This window comes from Prunus avium, chromosome 4 (genome assembly GCF_965620075.1).
Source record: "Prunus avium chromosome 4, drPruAviu1.hap1.1, whole genome shotgun sequence".
NCBI lineage: Eukaryota > Viridiplantae > Streptophyta > Magnoliopsida > Rosales > Rosaceae > Prunus > Prunus avium.
Window position 1 is genome coordinate 27,088,483 of NC_142287.1, and position 20,074 is coordinate 27,108,556.

Below are 20,074 nucleotides of genomic sequence, written 5' to 3' on the forward strand. Positions count from 1 at the left end.
TGTACGTCCAACTTTGGCAACTTACGTTCCATTCTTTAGTTATATTTTCCATCTTGACACTGCATTTATATACAAAACAATACGATCTTTTAGATATGTGGGGTTGAAAATGAGGCTTTTGGTTGGTTCGCGGAAACGGGGACTTAGAAATGGAAATCATTTCTTTCTTTTTTTATATGAGATAACTTTAAGCTTTGGAAAGATTTCATGACTTATGAGAAAACGAGAGAAATAATGAAATCATTCGTCTTCGATTTAACTTAACATAATCCTGTGCTATTGAGATGAAGGATGCATAATTTTGTGTATGGTGAATGTTTAAAACTCTTGAACTGTAAAGCATTGCAGTTAGTGATGTTAGGAAGCAATATAATCTATATATATATATATATATATAACCGTAAGATCTCCCAATTTTGGTGTCCATTGTATTACCTAGATCTTAGATGAGATCAGTAGGAAGAGATAGTTGGCCGAGGAAACCGATGGGTGGCACAGAAAGAAGGAAATAGACCCAAAATCACAAGTTGCTGGATCAGTGGTTTGGCATCAGCAAAGAAGAAAAATTCAGAATTTTTGTAAAAAGCGCACACACATATAAATTGTAAAATGAAAACAAAATGATTATCAAATGAACTCTTAATGATTCAAGTGTAACAAATTATTTATCGATCTATCCGAATAATCTAAATAAGATCATGCAATAACTAATCACCAATTATATTAGAGTTGTTTTTTTGGGGGGGTCTCAAAAGAAGTTTCATTCAACTTGAAAAATTACAATAGGGCAGTTACATAAAATAAGATCAAGCAAAACAAGACGGCCAAAGGCCCAACTAACAGCCAGCCCAACTCTAAATAATATTAATTATTTATGGACATGTAAGCACGTTCAACTATAAACTTTTCTAACAAAAAAAATTGTCAACAATTTGCACAAAATATTATTCCAAACAAGGAGGAATTACAAAAAAGGAATTAATTTTGCTCGACATCGTTCACAAGGTAATCCTCTAAAAACCTAGCAAGTTGATCATCAGTACTTGTGCCAAGATGCTCTTGCTGATCGTACTGTGCAGGCAAAGTTGGATTAACTATGTCATGTTCATCCCCCACGTCGTTCATAAGGTAATCTTCGAAAACCCTACGATGATCGTAAGTACTTGGGCCAATATGCTGCTGCTGATCATCATGCACATGCTGGGCTTGGATTTCTCCACGGGGAGGCACGTCTTCATGATTTTGTCCTTCTTCTAACTTTCTTTTGCCCGATGTTTCCTTCTTTCTAACAAGACAAAGAACAATTGTCTCTTTGTTTCGCACGCGTAGTGAAGATTCATCAACCTGGAACTCATGCATGATCCAACGGTCATCATGGGGCGAGCCAGGGTTCATGTACCGAAATCTTTTTCTGATGCCAACAACACGCCCGCAAGCACGTATTTTCTTGCCGGAGTCTTCTCCTTTCCAAACTCCGGTACCGGCGGCACCAACTGTTCGACAGAAACGCGAGCCGTTTGGAGTCTTCTTCTTGAGTGTGGTGAAGACGTAGATGTCTTCTTGATCATCTTCTGGTGATGAGTGGTGGAAATCTCTCCATATTTCCCATGGTTCTTTTGTACCGTATAGATCGCAGTCAGGAACAACGCCTTTGGGATAGTCCTCTCCGTTGAGTCTGGGGAGAAGGTAGTGAAGAAATAGTTCTTCTTCTGAAGGCCTGAACTTGTAGCCCACTGGAACTTGATAATAGCCACCCATACTTGTTGTAGAGTGATGATACAGAAAGTAATGATTGTGAATTTGGTGATCAAGTTTGGAGTGTATTTATAGTGGTCATTAGGGTTGAATTTCTTGCAACCCTAGCTCATCGGTATCCGAATTATTTGGGTAATGATTTTATGAACCAATCATGGCTTGCCATGTAACATGGATTGCGATAATTAAGCGCAGGCGTCTTTTGTTGCAGATAATTAAGCCCAACGAGAACAAATAGCTACCGCCATATTATATATTTTCCTTGAAATATGGAAACTATTTCCACCAAAAATAAAATATAAGTTTCCATTTTTCACCAATTATGTATATGTGCATGGTTTTAATTTTGGTAAATATTTTTTTGTTGTTGGAATTTTGATAAATATTTAGAACTCACAGTTGAGAGTTGCAGAATTGGGTCTGCATGAATGATGAAGAAATAAAAGGACTAGAAAAAGTGTTTTTCTATTGCTACTTGAAATACGGAAAGAAAACAAGGGCTTCTTTGTTAGAACTTTTATTTTATCCTTATCCATAGAAAATAATTTTTTTGTTTTTGTTTTAAAATTATTGCATTTTAATGTCTTAATTAGTATTTTACGTATTTGTCTCTGTAACATGAAGTAATTATTTGCATTTTAATGTTTTAGATAAAGATAAAATTTTGGTTAGAAGAAGATAAACTTTTGGATTGTTTGAAAATTCAGCCATAACGACGAACCAAATCAAACTAGAATCCTAATTCGATTGGGAATTGTTATCAAAATCAAGCAGGAACAAAGATTACTACTTTGTAATGTTTTTAATGGAGGAAGATATTTTATTTTTCGGTGTGTTTTTACTCTAAATTAATAAAACATAAAATAATAGTATTGGAAGCTGTGGAATTCTTAATAGTATTGTAACCTCTATTGCCGTTGTTCCTCTTTCATGAGGAACAACATTTTTCATGAGTTGTTCAGATTTCGATGGCTGAAATGATCATGTGTACAAAAATGAGAGATTTTTTTGTCTATTTTTCGGGAGTTGTCCAAATTTTCTTAAATTTTACCATATATATGTTGAGTTTTCTTTAGTTGGTGGGAAAAAGCAACATATATATGTTGAGTTATCTAGTTATATGTAAGGAAAGAAAGAAGTTGCATTCTACATTTGTGAGGGAATAGTGGTTATAGTGTCTAGAAAGGGGTACAATTTAGCCCCATTTCGTGGAGAAAACTTAGTTGCAACGGGATATAGCACTGTTTTACTATTCTCATACAATAATTCAGGGCACATAAATAAAGCAATTGTACCTTGTAATTAATAAAGAAAAAGAAAATGAACAATTGGCTTCTTTTTTTTTTTTTCTTTTTTGGTCAAGTGAACAATTGGTATTTTCTTGTTCTTCATTTATATACATGTGAATCTTATAATAAGGGAATCTTCACAGCATTACATAAATCAAATTCAAAAGGTATGAGAAAGAATGACGACAATGCATCGCGCAGATGTGGTCCGGTTGACATCCACATCTAGAGGCTCTTTCTAGAGCAACATGAATAATATTTTGTGTTACTCTAGAGCAATGTTTTTTTTTTTTTTTGGTTCTTTGTACAGCTCATTTCATGCAGATTATGATTCTCCAAAGCTTATGAGTCCTCCTGATGATTTTGCCAAGTTTACGAGCGAAAAAATTCGGGAGTAAGAAGACAGGGCATGCCGCCGGTGGAGGAGAGTTTGCTCTCGCAGGAACGGCTTAAGAGGTGAAAGAAGTTGATCTCCATTGTTGCTACTGTGATTGCTGCTGCTTTTTCGAAGATAGAAGCTTCTGCTGCCACAATCCCCAATTACTTCTGATTTATCCAAACCTATTCAATCAAACTAGTGATCAACAAAAATTGTAATCCTAGTTCGGAAAGAACAAAATCAAACACTGGTCAGTAAACAAACTTCTCCTCATTGCATCAGTCAAGTAAATGGTGATTTATTATGAATCAGTCCAACATAAAAATAAATAAAAAACAAAAAACACTTTCACCTGATACTCTAAAGCAATCCAAGATCCAAAACCATAATTTTTAATTTTTTTAACAAAAAATTGTGCATGTTCCACATTTCTTGTAGTATACTCTGTTTTAATGGACATGATTTCCATAAAACATTCTTGTAGTATACTCTATCAAAAATTCTTGGGGAGAAGAATGGGGGGAGAGTGGATACATGAGGATTCAAAGAGACATTGACGCTCGAGAAGGACTATGTGGCCTTGCTATGGGAGCTTATTATCCAACCGCTTGACATATCAAATAAAAGTAGCTAGCAGCTGCTAATTAATTCATGACCGTTAGATCTTGGTTCTTTACAATAAACTAAATTATTGATATGTTATATATTTTCCCTGAAATATGTTATGTATGCATGGTTTTAATTGCCAAAGCTAAACCCTAATCCAATTGGGAATTCTTATTTGTTCAAGTTATCGAAAGCTAGCCAGAACAAAGGCCTACTGGTTTTAGCGGCATCATGGGCAGCGGGTGGGTCAGGTTGGATATGGACATGCTAGGCAGGGCACAAATCATACTTATTTATATGACTTGTTCATATTTTGATGGTTGAGGGTTTGTTCAAATTTCTCTTTATTTGAAATGTTGATGGTTGTAATTATGTGTATAAAAAAATGGAAATTCAATTGACTCAGAACCTCACTAAACAAAGTTTAATCTTTTCAATTTGAAATGAACTTGTAAAACCATAGTATAGATAGTTTTTATCTTGATACAAGTGATAGTCTAAACTACTATAAATTAATGTAATATACGGGAATGGGGACTCAAACTTGGATACAAAGGATGAGCTCACTGCATCTAAACCGGGTTTGCAATATATAATTTTTATATCACTTGTTCATATAAAAATGGAAGATCATGGGCCGGGACGGTTGCAACGATTCGAGGAACCTGTGGGTTTTTTGGAGCCTGATTGGCTCTTCAATGTTCTTCCTCAAAACAAAAACAAAAAAGTTCTTCCTACAAGTAATGCAAACAAGGGAGGGAGAGGAGGAAGGAACTAGATGATGAAGAAATATCGTGTTCTGTTCAAGCATTTCTTTCCATTACACATGTGTTGATATTATATTAAGTAAAACCCAAATTTGAATTGAATTCCAGCTAAGACAATAGTTAGCCATACTATATACATGTGGATTAGTAAACAATATATACGTGGCACATATATATGTATGACCAACACAAATTTATATTTTCATATTTTATAGGGTTTGGCTTATTTAACCTAAGTTCATTACAAGCAGAAACTGATAAAAAAGGTGGCTTCCATGATATTCCATGTTACGTATTATACGTCTAGATTTCTGCACTTTATTTTGTTAGCTCCAATCTTATACTTCACAAGGTTGAAATCGTAACAGACCTGACAACGCTAGCTAACTGTTGTTTGAAACGCTCTTGTGGTTTTCTCCTACTATTAACTTCATAATATTTTCACTTTCTTCCGTAACATTGTCTTAAATAAAATAGTATTGAATATCCATGTCTTTAAGTAGTGTATATGTTTTATTATTTTGTTCATTATATACAACTTATGAAATTCTTCGCCATATAAATAGTTATTACATCAAAGTACTCCAATAAATCCTTTTGTGTATTAAATTTGGAACCGTTTTGACTAAGCCTGCAGATAAACAAATGCACTAAGCAAGCTACATATATATACTTAAAGTGTTGTATTAAGAACAGAGAAATTACAAAAAGAGGAATTAATTTTGCTCCTACTGTGCAAGCAAAATTGGATTAACCCTCGATATCGCTCATAAGGTAATCCTCGAAAAACCTAAGTTGATCTTCAATACTTGTGCCCTGCTGACTGTACTGTGCAAGCAAAGCGGGATTAACCACGGTGTCCTGTTCACCCTCGACATCGTTCATAAGGAAATCCTGGAGAACTCTAAGTTGATCTTCAGTACTTGTGCCAACCACGTCCTGTTGATCGTACTGTGCAAGCAAACTTGGATTAACCATGGTGTCCTGTTCACCCTCGACATCGTTCATAAGGTAATCATCCACAAACCTAATTTGATCATAAGTAATTGCGTCAATATGTTGCTGCTGATCATCATGCACATGCTGGGCCTGGATTTCTCCATGGGAAGCCATGTCAACTTCATGATTTTGTCGTTCTTCTAATTTGCTTTTGCCCGATGTTTCTTTCTTTCTAACAAGACAAAGAACAATTGTCTCTTTGTTTCGCACTCGCACGAGAGATTCATCAAGCTGGAACTCAAGCATGATCCAACGGTCATCGTGGGGTGAGCCAGGGTTCATGTACCGAAATCGTTTTCTGATGCCAATATCACTCCCACGAGCACGTATTTTCTTGCCGGAGTCTTCTCCTTTCCAAACTCCGGTACCGGTGGCGCCAACTGTTCTGCAAAACCGCGAGCCATTTGGAGTCTTCTTCTTGAGTGTGGTGAAGACGTAGATGTCTTCTTGATCATCTGGTGATGAGTGAAAATCTCTCCATATTTCCCATGGTTCTTTTGTACCGTAGAGATCGCAGTCAGGAACAACGCCCTTAGGATAGTCCTCTCCATTCATTCTGGGGAAAAGGTAGTGAAGAAGTAGTTCTTCTTCTGAAGGCGTGAACCTGTACCCAACTGGAACTTGATAGCCACCCATACTTAATTCTTAACTAGGGTTTCTAATTAATGATGCGCAGTAAGAGAAAAACCAAATGCTGCAAGTGAGATGGCAACTAATTCTTTGGGGTATATTTATAGTGGTTGAATTTCTTGTAACCTAAGTTCAGGTTCCGAATTATTTGGGTAATTATTTTATGGACTAATCAGGGCTTGACATGTAAGGTGAATTGAGCTAAACGAGCATATATATCGGGTGTATTTTGTTGCAGATAATTATGCCAAGGAGAATAACCTAAATCCTTGATAATAAAGAGCTAGAAAGATTATGGTCTTAATTACCCTTTTGTGTTGTTTAACATTGGACAAATTATAATGTTTTTATTTTGTTTTTGTTGCTTTGCTACTTGAAATAAGGAACGAAAACAAGGGCTTTTTGTTCCGAAACTTTTATTTTATCCTTATCCATGGAGAATTTTAACTCTTACTTTCTTTTTGTTTTTATTGTTATTTGCATTTTTATGGACTATTATTTTATATATTTATATATATCTATCTATATATATAAAGCAAAAGGTAGAGAATGGTGAAACATTCAAAATACTAGAAAATGCCCTTGGTTAATGCAAACATTAATAATTGAAATTATTAATTAAATGAGGATAATATGGTAAATTCACACTTTTTCATATTTAAAAAAATTAAAATTAAAAAAAAATCAGATAATGGATCCTATTTTTATGGAACACAACTGTCCATTATCTTTTTTTAATTCTAAAATAATTTTAATATTTTCAATTTGAAATGAACTTGTAAAACCATAATTATATATAATTTTTCTCTTGATACAAGTGATGATCTAAACTACTATTAATTAATATAATATACGGGTGAGGGGACTCGAACTTGGTATAAAAAAAGTTCTTGCTCCCGATCTAAATATTTCTTCTTCTTTTAGTTTGTAAATCTTTTTTTTTTGGTTTGGCAAAAAAGAAAAAGAAAAGGTAAAAAATTACCCTAGGACCCAAATTGAAGAGAGTGGCGATCCAATGGGTACAGATTCAATCCAATGGGCAATAGCATTCAGGCATTCTAATCTAACATAGAATTCTAGAAAGTATTAAGCTATATTAAGCTAACGTAATCCCTGTATTACATGATGAGGTAAAAAACGAGCCAACATTTCTTTGAATTAAAAACACGCGTTTTTGTATAATTAAGCCCATTGACCCATGAATTTACACGCGTAAATCAGAAAGACTAGTTTTGGGCCTTGACGAAGGATTACCATTTAATTTGTTTATATCCTTAAAAGGATTTGAAATTAAGAAGATTTATTATGGGAGTTATTACACGCGTACAAGTCTTTGTGTATAAAATCCCATGACCACTTTGCATGTTTTATGCCGATCATATTCTATTCTATTATCAGTACACACACTAAGATACCTCTCGACTCTAAGTAGGTTTTTACCACTTAGGTCCTGTTTGGGATTGCTTTTTTTCGCTAAAAACCTGCTTAACTTTAAAGTTAAGCAATTTAAAGTGTTTGGTAAAAATAAAATATTCTGCTTATTTTAAAAGCAATGGTCTTTTGACAGCAGAGGTTGTTTTTTAAAGCTGCTTTCAATTAAAGCAGCGCGCTCCCTTTAATGAAATTTTCGCAATTCCACAAATAACCTTATTAGGTTAGAAATCTATCCTCACGTATTTCTCTCAAATCTGCAGACACCAACGTTCATCTTCACGTAGCCTCCCAAGTTTGGAGACAACCATTCGTTCAATCTCTTCAATCTCTTTCACAAGGTCGATTCTTCAACCTCTTCAATCTCCCAAACGTTTTTGCTTTTGTTTTTGTTTTTTCCTTCTACTGGTTGAGTTTTGCTGTAAAACACTAGGATCAGATTTTAGAATCACAGCCGAAGATTCTTTATATATCTGCTTTGCTGCTTATTATGTACATATGATTCTTGTGTGTGTGCTTGTCATGAGTGCGGGTACATGTGCATGTGTGCATGATTTCATACATCTGAATTTTCTAAAAATAAAGAGAGCGAGAGAGATGGAACAACCATAGGAGATAGATAAGGGGCGAGCCTTGATGGGTTGAGACTTCTGTTCTGTCAACCACTTGGGTTCATTGTCTCCACTTAAGTCTACAATCAGTATTTTTCTCTGTTCTATTGGGTCTAGTTTCGCGTTATAGACAGCCAGCTCTTTCTTCAGCTTTTTCTCAGTATTTTTCCATATTATCCTTGCTAGTAATAAAAGAATAGTCGCTTAAAAGATATTTCTTCAGCATACAGATTGCAATTGTAAATTAAGGTTAGCAATTATTCGTGAATATGGAAATTTGAATGCGAATACATAAGAGATATAGAACCCTCCATTCAACCTTGTGGCTGCAACACGCATCAATTCATAGAATTTTATTCCATAACTGATATATGTATTATTCTTACTGTTTCTTATTTTTATTTTCTAGAGAGCTTGATTAAATAAAAAGAAATAAAGCTTTGCTCTTTCTTATTAATAATTGCATGTTTCACTGTATAGAATTTACTTTACTTTAACTCTTTGGTAGAAAAGAACATAGAATGAAAGAAATTGTTGGAGATTGTAGGGTGAGGCATATATGCATGCTGCTCCATTGAATGATTAAAAAAATTAAATGGTAATTAAGGAAGACTTTGTTCCCTTTCCTTTCTTTATACTGCAGTTATATAAGGGAAAGAAAGATCCCCTGCATCTCCCAATTTCCTTTCTTCTTAACACGTTTTTGTTCTTATCCTGCTAATGTTAGGTCTTGCGTTCATAATACAATGTTATTGACCTCTCAACTCATTGCCATTTAGTTTTGGTCTGGATACTCTAATTCTTTTCATCCTTTGGTGCTTTGCAGTTTGAAAAAGTCTATTATTCAAAACGAAATTTTAACTTTATTGTGCTTTGATGAGTTTTTGAATGATGAATACTTGTATCTTTCTTGAAGGCTGGGGATCTCCCCTTTTTTCCTAATTTGAACCAATTGAAGGTGGTTGTTGATCGTTGCAAATACTGGGACTTAATGGCAGTGCTGCTGGAAAACGCACCTAATTTGGAAGATCTTGATTTAGAAGATGTAAGTAAGATCTGTACACAGTACTTGAGCAAAGTTACACCAACAAGACATTTGACATTCTCATTTTATTAATGTATATATATTTTTTTATTGTTAGGGAACCATGCGGGATGAAAAGCATTCAAAGCTTCACTGGAAGCCACCAAAAGTTGTGCCTAATTGTTTGTCCTCGCACCTCAAGACTATTACCCTATGTCCATTCAGGGGACAAGAGATTGACATGGAATTGGCAGAGTATTTGTTAAACAATGGTCATCTTCTATGCAAGTTATTTTTGGCATACACTAGATGTAGGGAGTGCACTTCGGATGTTTAATAGGGCTTCAATGACTTGTCAAGTTGACTACAACAGGAAATATTTTTTCCGCTAGAGATTGAATTACACAATTTCCGCCTCAGTGTCTTTTGACCATAGATCACATAATTGTGGTCGAAGTATTAATTTTATACCACAACAAAGAGTGTATGTGGGCTTATAAGTCGCAGATCCCACCAAATTCTCAAAGGGCTTCAAATACTTGTCACGTTGAGTTATAGAATATTACTACTTAGTGATTAGGGTGACCCAAATTTATTTTTGGACCACTATTTTTTTAATTATAAAAAGTTACAAATATAGAATAATGGAAAATTTGTGATGCTTTCGAATTCAAATGTACAGATATGGGCTAACAATTCTTTGACCTTCTTGCACTTAAAAAACAACAATGCCTTGAGAATTATTTTTTTCTTGGGGCAAACGTTGTCCTTTGCTCAGTCATACATGATTGAATCATATGCATTTTCCTGCCATAAAGAGCTGTACGCATGCTCCTCTAACCCAACTCCATAACTAACATGACAATAATAGTCATCAATCCATTCAGAATCAGCAGCTGGACAATCCATCTCATACTCACAACAAGAAGAATCCATATACCAATTCATGTCATCGCTTGGTGAGCAAGCCACCTGATCCACATCAAACCATCCCACCTGATCAAAATCAACTGATGATGACACTGAGCAATCCTGACCGTCCAAGCCTCCTACAACGTTCCACAAGTTACCATCTTCCGAATCTTGGAGGGTCGATTCGGAGTCCATTGTGCTTGGAATGTTGACTAATTCTGCCTCTAGAGATTGAATCACAATATTCAACCTCTCCTCATCTCGATCTTCCTCTTGAAGTTCTTCCAATAAGGACATGAGAATGGCACCGTTGGATCCCATGAGTTCATCAACTCCCAAATCATCATCATGATCATGGTCGTTCATGCTTGCATGGTTTCTGATCAGTGCGGTGCTAGAACCCATTTTCACAAAAGAAGTTTTTGTTGTCTTTGAAGAGAGGAAACAAATGAAGCAAAGAAAGGCTTGAAGGAAAAAGCCAGTTGCTGAAGAAGTGAAAGTACTCCTTAAAGATTGTATATTGCTATATGACTCTCTCGAAGAGAACTAGGCCTTTAAATATAGGCATCTCACCACTATGATGACCTTCCATTGTGGACTAGACTAGCCAATCATGTGCACATGAGCAAATAAATAATTGTTTTCTTACCAAAGCATTTTCATGTTAATATTTGCCAGACTCTTAACATGTTATTATAATTGTTTAATTTAATTATACGGATTATAGTACTTGAAGTGGTGATTCGAATTGACAGTTTAATATCATAACATGTTATGTATATATTAAAATTAACACGTTATGTGGTCGAACGACCAATCTAAACCACTGATATATTGGTACCACTAAAAAAATGTCCCACTGTCGAGTCTTAGGCCTTTCCAGCTTTCAAAGCAACCACACAAATGCGATATCCATAGCTATAATAATGCATGCATTGAATATGGGCCAAACAAGGTACGGCAGAAGAACAGAACGTCAGAACATATCTTCACTGACGGATCACCAAAGAACAATAATAAAGCAATAAGGGTGGTCAGAGCTGTGACTTGCACCAAACCAAATGCTTACACGAGGGGATACATTTTTTTCGATTCGTTGCTTTAGTGATGTGAAGTTTGAGAGGCTCTTGATGTTTCAATTTCCACTTGAATAATTGATAGATGTTACTAATTTTAATCAAGAATCTTTCCAAGTGGGGCATCGAATTGCATCTGATATTGAACATTTAACATCTCCATCACATGTCGATGTTGGGTTTTCTTTTGACAAACATTGGGTGAGTGATGAACAAGTGGCTTCGACATAAATAATAATGAGGGGTTGATGAATGCCCATTTTTCTTTTTTCTTCCAAATCTTGCTTTGCAGCACATGGTGCCACCACAACATGTTTGGTGGTGTTCAGAGAGATTTAGATCCCAATGTTTATACAAGTACTTGTAAATTATAAAAAGGATGGTGGTTGAATGATCCCCACACCATGTGGTTATGTCCTTTGTCCACCAAATCAGAATGGACCAACTTTTGAGATCCCCTATCGATTTCCATTCATCTTTGCTGTGGTATGTGAATAAGATTTGGAATTAATTGTAAGCGACGCATGCGCCTTCCTTTCATGACAAGAGTACAAAATGTGCCAATGCATGAAACTACAATAATGTAATGAATTAGGTTTTCTTGTTTCACTCGAAAATTCTAATACTCACAATCTCTTGTAATTCCTCACTCTACGTGCATTGTATACAGTATAAACTAAATAATAAAAAGAAAGAAACTATTAGAACACGAGGTTTCAAGTTCTAACTAAATGGTTAAAAACATTCACCCATACATCTAAAGTCATATACGTTCGATTCCCCCTTTCATATCACTTGTTTTGAAAGAAAATAAAAAGTTATTATATTAAGGGCGAGTTGTTCACATCCCTTTTTAGTCAGAAAAAATCATAATTCAAGCAACTTTTTTTTTTCTTCCTGAATTCTTTAATAATTTAAACCTGAATACTATTTTTCCAATTACTGTTGTCATTGCTCACACAAACAGTCAAATTTCCTTAAACCACACAAGCATAATTAATTTTGGCCACATATTACGTTTGTAGTGGGAAAAATAAAACACAATGACGTGATATATGACTTCTTTGTGGCCACTTTACCATGAATACACTGTGACCTTTGTTAGTACCAGCGTCAAATCATTTGTAACCCATTTCGATGTGCTTTCTAGTACTAATCCATCATCCTTCTACAGCAGGGGTGGCCCTAGGGTGGTGCAAGTGGCGCCACCACACAGGGCCCCGAAATTTTGTTTTCTTTGTATTATATGATATTAATATTATAACGATCGTATATATACTCTAACGGGCTACATATTGACAGAAAAGTGTTTCTAGCGGAGCTAGCTTTCTAGCTCATGTCACTAGATACAAGGGCCCAGATTCGAGTCTCATTGAAGCCATATACGCTTTTCTTAAAAAAAACATAAACATGTGAAAAAAGGGAAATATCAAACTTTAACTAACCAGTAGAGTATATGATGAATTTGAATTTGATTCCTGATCTTGTTTAAGTTTCGCACAGGGCCCTCAAAATATCAAAAACGGCCCTGTTTCTATAGCTACTCCTAAAGTGTGATTAAAGATATTGGCTTGCAATTTGCTTAACCTTTGGGTTAGCTACTCCTAAAGTGTGATTAAAGATATTGGCTTGCAATTTGCTTAACCTTTGGGTCACACACACGACATGATGCTTATGTATCCTAAAAATTAAAGAAAAAGTAGGGCAAGTTGGATAAAAATGAATTAGACAAAATTAAATTTCAAACTGGTTGTGTTAAAGGTATTGTTGAGATTATATTCTGTCATCTCAAAGCATCTTATTCTTGATTAAAGTTACGTTTTCTTGGGTAAATCCACAAGTAAAACTTTTTTCGTATTTAATTAGTTGTTAGGGATTTGGCAAGGACAATTGTGCTTTCTTTCAAATAAAGATATCGATCGATTAATTATCTCTTGATGATCTCAACTTGTAATTAAGAGCTTCTTTTTATTTATTTATGAAAATTAAGAGCTTAATTTTGAGACGAACAACTTTGTAGAGTTTTGCAAATAAAATGTTACGTGCTAATTAATATATAAAGCCTCAACTATACATGCATCCTTGTATTAATATATGTTTCCTGCCACAAATTCTGATACCCATTTTCCTCAAAGGGAGCGGTCGTAGACCCTCCAAAATTACTAGACGAGCAATCGATCTCATCATCAAGACAAGAATCCATGTACCAGTCAACTGATTCACCAGTACCCTCCTGAGAAGAAGACCCTATTTCCATATCAATCCAACCGAACCCAGCTGCATCTGTTCCAGGGAAATCACCACCGCTCACATATCCCACATCCAATGGCTGAAAATCCTCTTGACTAATGCCACCAAATTGATTAGGATTTTCCATGAAAATTTCATGATCTTCACTAGTAGTAGGGTCCAGTTCTACTTCTAGAGCACGGATTAGACTGCGCAATCGCTCTTCGTCGTGATCCTGATCGCCTTGCGTTTCTTCCAACAAGGACATGAGCAGGGCATTGCTCATGTTTGATGAGGTTCCAGCTCCAGCTGCTCCGGGAAAGTGATCATTCATGTCCATGTTGTTGTTCATGCATGACCAGTTTTCAGCTAGCAAAGAAGCCATTTGGACAAGAGAGATATTCAAATTGATTAGAAAAGAAAGAACCGAGGAAATGCAAACTGCAAGTGTAGAACTTAGAAGCTATTACGCCTAAATGGCTTTGCAAGTGGTGGTGTGGTATAATTAAACGAGTCAGGGGCCTTATATAAGTAGGAGAGTCGTGTTATGTGGCATATTCCAAGGAAGACAACTTATCATAAAATAGACCCACCATCACTTATCTTCTTTATAAAAGATATATGCCTTCATTTTAAATTAAAACCTTGGTGTGTTGAAGGGACTTTGAAACATAAAATAAAGTTCTAGATAGTATTGTCTATAGTATTTTTGCTGACTTAATATAATAAGTGATGTTTGTTAGATTAGAGAAACACTTTTGTAGCGATTCTTAGGAAAGCGCTTACCAGGAACTTAAAAAACCACACGTACACATCTTTAATAAGATTCTTTTATGAGTTTTTATATCAAACGAACATTACTTTTGGTGTGACAGTAACATCGCCACGTGATATTACCAATTTACGCATATCATTGTAACTCATATTTTGTTTTGTGATATTAATCTTTAACCCATATTATAACATGTGAATTAACAACATTATGGGGCGGTATCACGGTCCAATCCAACGATTTTTCGAGAAAAATGTGTTGAGTGAGAAATTTTACTTGTCTTGTCAACCCAACTATCCTATTTGATTTGTATATTAGAACTCATTATTGTTTATTTAAATTATTTTAATTGATCCCATTTAGATAAGAGAAACGATTATCTCAAGCACACTCGAGGGCTATTAGTCAAAGATTTGGTTGGAGAAAGATGCTGAAGAAGGCATAGATTAGGATCCCAATTAGCTAGATTAGTAAAATATGATTGACCACCCAATACGCTAAGGTGCATGTGGTGCCACCACATCACTTTAGGTGGGATTTAGATCCCAAAATCCCCTCATCCTCCATTAGTGGGTTGTGAATGAACCCCCACACAAGCGATATGCTTCCCGACAAGACACCAACACAAGGCACCAGCGCAATAAAGCCTAATCATTCTGACTAATTTAACCAATATTATTATTATGCAGCTCAATTAATCGTAATCTTGATTTGTCATCCATCCACCTACTCCTCTAAATCAAGAAAGGTCTAGTTTATGGTTGAAGGGTTTAGTCTGACAGAATTGAAATTTGATGCCAAAGCAAGCAAATAATGGGTAACTTACATACTTTCGTTATGTTACTAAAGTGTTCTACCATTGAAGTTATACGTTTTCGCAGCTCATTCGGATTTCGTTTATTCAACATGTGATGTTATGACGTGACTAATACTCTTTTATTGACAAAGTCACCAAAGGACACAAAGAGGAATGGATAGTAGTAGAAATATAATAAATCAAACATTGGGGTAATTAAAATCATTAGACTAACCCACATAAAAAACATCACTAATTGATTAGATAAGCAACCAGATCTTATGTATGCACATGTTCTTTATGTGCAATACATGCATGATGTCCAAAAATATGTTGATATATAAAGAAGATGGCCTGGTGGGATGTATTTGCATTTGGAAATTTTCAACAAAAAGAAAAATTAATTATTTTTTTATTATTATTTACTCAAATGGTCCTCAAATTAATACCTGAATTGTATTTTGGTCCCTCAATTAAATTATTTGTTCAAATGGTCTACCAACTCTTTATTAATCGGTGCATTGGTCCTACCATTACACTCCATCAATAGTATCGTTAATTTGAGAGTTAAAATCGTCAATTTATACTAAAATATTAATTAATTCAAACATAGATAGGGGAGGACGCAAAGAGGGTGGGCAGTGGGTGTGGGCTGGGGCTGGTGGCGGGGGTGGCTCTGCCTTCTTATCTTCTCCCATCATGGAGAAAACATAAATTTCTTCATTCTCTTAATGAAGAACATATAAAAAAACAAGTGATAAATAAAAACAAGAAATATCCGCTTTATCTTATCCCACATCTATCCTACAGAGCAACAAAAGAGAAACTACTTTTTCCTTTTTCCATTTTTGCAACTCCAGATAGAGGAATCCAATACCATAAATTGATCAAGGCACCCATGTGCCTTCTGCCTCAATCATCTGCTCCCATTTCTTATGATTTAGCGGTGCAACAAGCCAACTCCACCATTGTAACCTGTCGTGAAGCTCAACCCATGCCGCCACCTTGGCCATCGAAGTTGGAGAAGTCATGTCTGAATGAAGCCATCGTCGTTGTCATCTCTCCCACGCCAACTGGTTGTCTTCCGATGCCGTTGTCATTTGGTTGTACAAGGAGGGAAGAAGAAAAAGAAAAAGGGAAACGAAAACTCCACTATGAAAAAGTCGCATTTACCCTTCCTATTCTCCTCACGTGCAGTTCACATGACTAAAACTCATAGAAAATGCAACGGTGGACCAATTCATTAAATAGTAAAGAGTTGGTGGACCATTTGAATGAATAATTTAGTTGAGGGACCAAAATGCAACTCGGATATAAGTTTGAGGACTATTTAAGTAAATAACCCATTTTATTAAGTTCTAACCCAACTCTGATATTAATCGGGTCAGAATTTTTAAGCCCATTCAAATTTCTGGGTGTAGAAAAATGTCTGCAGACCCATGAAAACAAAGGGGTTGGGCTTTTTGGGCAAGTCGTCTAGTTGAATTTGATTTGCATGAACTTTACTTTCGCCCATCAGATTGATACAAGTTTGCTAATTGAGATATGTCAAACTAAAACATGCCAACAAAACTCAAACCAACTACCCTTTTCTATAAGCGCTTGCCTAATAAGATTCACTGCTCGTACTTGTCTACTGAAGCAGGTTTTAAACCCCAAAACGTGTCCAAAACTAGAAAAGCCAGCAGCTTTCTTGTTTACTGCAATTCCCAAATCACTCAAAGTGGAAGAAATGGTGATATCAAACAAGCAGAGTCAGTATTCAATCGTATGCCGAAGAAGAATACTATTTCCTGGACTGCTATGCTCACTGCATATGCTGAAAATGGTCAAACTACCAAAGCACGTAAACTGTTCGATGAAATTCCCGAACGAAACGTAGCGTCGTATAATGCGATGATGACAGCTTATATTAGGGACCAGTGTATGGTAGGTGAAGCTTTTGAGTTGTTTTCTAGGATGCCCGAGCGTAATGAGGTGTCTTATGGTGCCATGATCACGGGTTTTGTAAAGGCGGGGATGTTTGACAAGGCTGAGAAGCTTTACTGTGATATGCCAGTTAAGTGGCGCGAACCGGTTTGTTCAAATGTTTTGATAAATGGGTATTTGAAGGCGGGAAAATTTGAAGAAGCAGTTCGAGTTTTTGAGGGAATGGTATATAGCAATGTGGTTTCTCGGAGTTGTATGGTTGATGGGTATTGCAAAATGGGAAGGATTGTTGATGCTAGAAGTTTGTTTGATAGGATGCTGGAGAGGAATGTGGTTACTTGGACGGCAATGATTGATGGCTATATGAAGATGGGGAATTTCAAAGCGGGGTTTGAATTGTTTTTGAAAATGAGAAGGGAAGGGCTAGTGGAGGTCAATAGCACTACCATGGCTGTACTGTTGGAAGCTTGTGGTAGTTTCGGTAGATATGGAGAAGGGATTCAGATGCACGGGTTAGTTTCTTGTATGGGATTTGACTATGATGTGTTTTTAGGAAATTCTTTTATCATTATGTATAGTAGATATGGATGTATAGATGAAGCTTCTAAGATATTTAATATGATAAGCAAGAAAGACATTGTTTCCTGGAATTCCTTAATTGCTGGTTATGTTCAATGCGGTGAAACTGAAAAAGCTTTTAGGCTGTTTGAGATTATGCCTGCAAAGGATGTAGTCTCATGGACGACCATGATGTCAGGATTCTCTAGCAAAGGGATGACTGAGAAAGCCATCCAATTGTTCAGAATGATGCCTGAGAAGGATGATGTTGCTTGGACTGCTGTAATTTCGGGTTTTGTAAATAATGGGGATTATGAGGAGGCTCTCCATTGGTTTATTGAGATGCTTCAAAAGGCAATCAGGATCAATCCTCTAACTTTAAGCAGTGTGCTCAGTGCTTCAGCCAGTTTGGCCAGTCTAAACGAGGGGATGCAGATCCATGCTCTTTCATTGAAGATAGATATGGAATTTGATTTATCTGTTCAAAATTCTCTGGTATCTATGTATTCGAAGTGTGGGAATGTTACTGATGCCTATTGGATCTTTACAAATATCTCTACCCCCAACGCTGTTTCATTCAACTCAATGATTACTGGGTATGCACAAAATGGGTTTGGGGAAGAGGCGCTTAACTTATTCAGGAGCATGCAGAATGAAGGTTGCAAGGCAAACCAAATCACCTTTCTAGGTGTTCTTTCAGCATGTGTCCATGTGGGCCTAGTAGAAGAAGGATGGCAGTTTTTTAATTCAATGAAATCATTACACGATGTAGAACCAGGACCTGATCACTATGCTTGCATGGTTGATCTCCTTGGTCGGGCTGGTTTGCTAGATGAAGCTGTTGATTTGATTCATTCAATGCCGTTTGAGCCCCATGCTGGGGTTTGGGGAGCTCTTCTTAGCGCTAGCAGGACTCATTTATGTCTTGATCTTGCACAGCTTGCAACTCATCACCTAATTCAATTGGAGCCTGATGATGCAACCCCTTATGTGGTCTTGTCCAACTTATATTCTACTCTAGGGAAAATGAAGGATGGAAACCAAGTGATGATGACCAAAAAATCAAAGGGGATAAGGAAGAGTCCAGGCTGCAGCTGGATCATAGTGAAGGACAAGGTTCATTTGTTTCTCGCAGGAGATCAATCCCATCCGGACCTACAAGAGATCAAAGTAATGCTCTGGATCATAACGATGGAAATCAGACCGCTGGATAGATGATGATCCTTTCAAATGTTCACAGTACAGATAGTAATATTATCCATCTTATCAATCATCAGGGGTTTCCCTCAGCTCTTATGCTCAGTAAATTGGAACTGTGAGGCCTTGTTTGGAGGGAAACCGGGGTTTGTCGGAGCTTTGCCTTTGCTTGTTTTAGGAATTGGAGGCCTTATTATATCTTGTTAGAATGAAAATGATCCGCTTTCCTAGACCTGGTTGGGTGAGGGGATACTCTGGTATGGTTTTCTGGCAAGATATCTCTTCTTCTGCTTCCACAATAGCAAAGGCAAATAAGAGCCAACACTAACACAACCATTGCTGCGTTCTCCAAGAAAGATATGAGTAATGTTTTCATTTTGATAATTATAACTTATCAAATGCTTTCTTTCATTCTTTTTGCTATGATATGAGGCTTTTTTTTTTGTTTATAAATTATATATACAAAGCAGGCACAAGCGCTAAGTTGTATATTATAATATGTTGTCTATTTCTACATAAAACTACTATGGAAAAAAAAATCCGTGGAGTAGCCAATTTCTTGGTCTGCCAGAAGAGTCAATTGCATAAGCGTTTTTTTTTTTTTTTGGTAATAGCAAGTGAGCAACCACTCCGAGTCGTAGACCTGAACGGATTTGACTCTCCCCAGGGGGTGTTTTTCACAAGGTGGGATTCGAACGCTGGACCTCACTGAGGCCAGCTAACATTCGCCCACTTGCAGGCCTAGCCAGGATATCCACTAGACCAAACCCCTTGGGTTGCATAAGCGTTTTTCAAACAACCAGAAAAGCTTTCCCTTCTTATTATTCTTTTTCTATCAAAGAAATATACTCTCCCTCCAATTGTAAAAGGCCATCACATTCGACAAAAAAATGAAAAGAAAAGAAAAAAAAAAAAAAAAAAGGCATCACATTCTCTTAAAATTTCCCCACTTATATTGTCAAAGGATCATCACAATAAAATATTTATTATTTATTGTTTTTGGTGCCCTAAGGATTGTAATAAGATATTATCATGCACCTTCAACAACTAGCCCCCACAACCCCCTCCACACCCACCACCACCACAACCTCCACCCCCACAACCCCCACTGCCA

The 20,074-nt window shown here is 36.2% G+C and overlaps 3 protein-coding genes and 1 pseudogene across 3 annotated transcripts; 1 reads left to right on the top strand and 3 right to left on the bottom strand.

Annotated features, from left to right (window-relative positions):
• Positions 1 to 1,036: 1,036 nt before the first annotated feature.
• LOC110771935 (NAC domain-containing protein JA2-like) lies at positions 1,037 to 1,758 on the bottom strand (annotated as a pseudogene).
• Positions 1,759 to 5,598: 3,840 nt separating this feature from the next.
• Positions 5,599 to 6,431, bottom strand: LOC148295133 (NAC domain-containing protein 66-like). The gene is made up of 3 exons (XM_088251738.1): positions 6,012 to 6,431; positions 5,755 to 5,963; positions 5,599 to 5,632 (listed from the first exon to the last, which is right to left on the bottom strand). Exons 1-3 carry the CDS (start codon positions 6,429 to 6,431, stop codon positions 5,599 to 5,601), a joined length of 663 nt encoding a protein of 220 aa, XP_088107864.1.
• Positions 6,432 to 13,501: 7,070 nt separating this feature from the next.
• On the bottom strand, positions 13,502 to 14,214 carry LOC110771968 (uncharacterized). Its single transcript, XM_021976331.2, has one exon. The coding sequence runs from the start codon at positions 14,091 to 14,093 to the stop codon at positions 13,548 to 13,550; it is 546 nt and encodes a 181-aa protein (XP_021832023.1). The 5' UTR covers positions 14,094 to 14,214; the 3' UTR covers positions 13,502 to 13,547.
• A 2,509-nt stretch (positions 14,215 to 16,723) lies between these two features.
• Positions 16,724 to 19,714, top strand: LOC110771518 (Tetratricopeptide repeat (TPR)-like superfamily protein). Its single transcript, XM_021975831.2, has one exon. It carries the CDS (start codon positions 16,837 to 16,839, stop codon positions 18,979 to 18,981), a length of 2,145 nt encoding a protein of 714 aa, XP_021831523.1. The 5' UTR covers positions 16,724 to 16,836; the 3' UTR covers positions 18,982 to 19,714.
• The last annotated feature ends 360 nt before the right edge of the window (positions 19,715 to 20,074 follow it).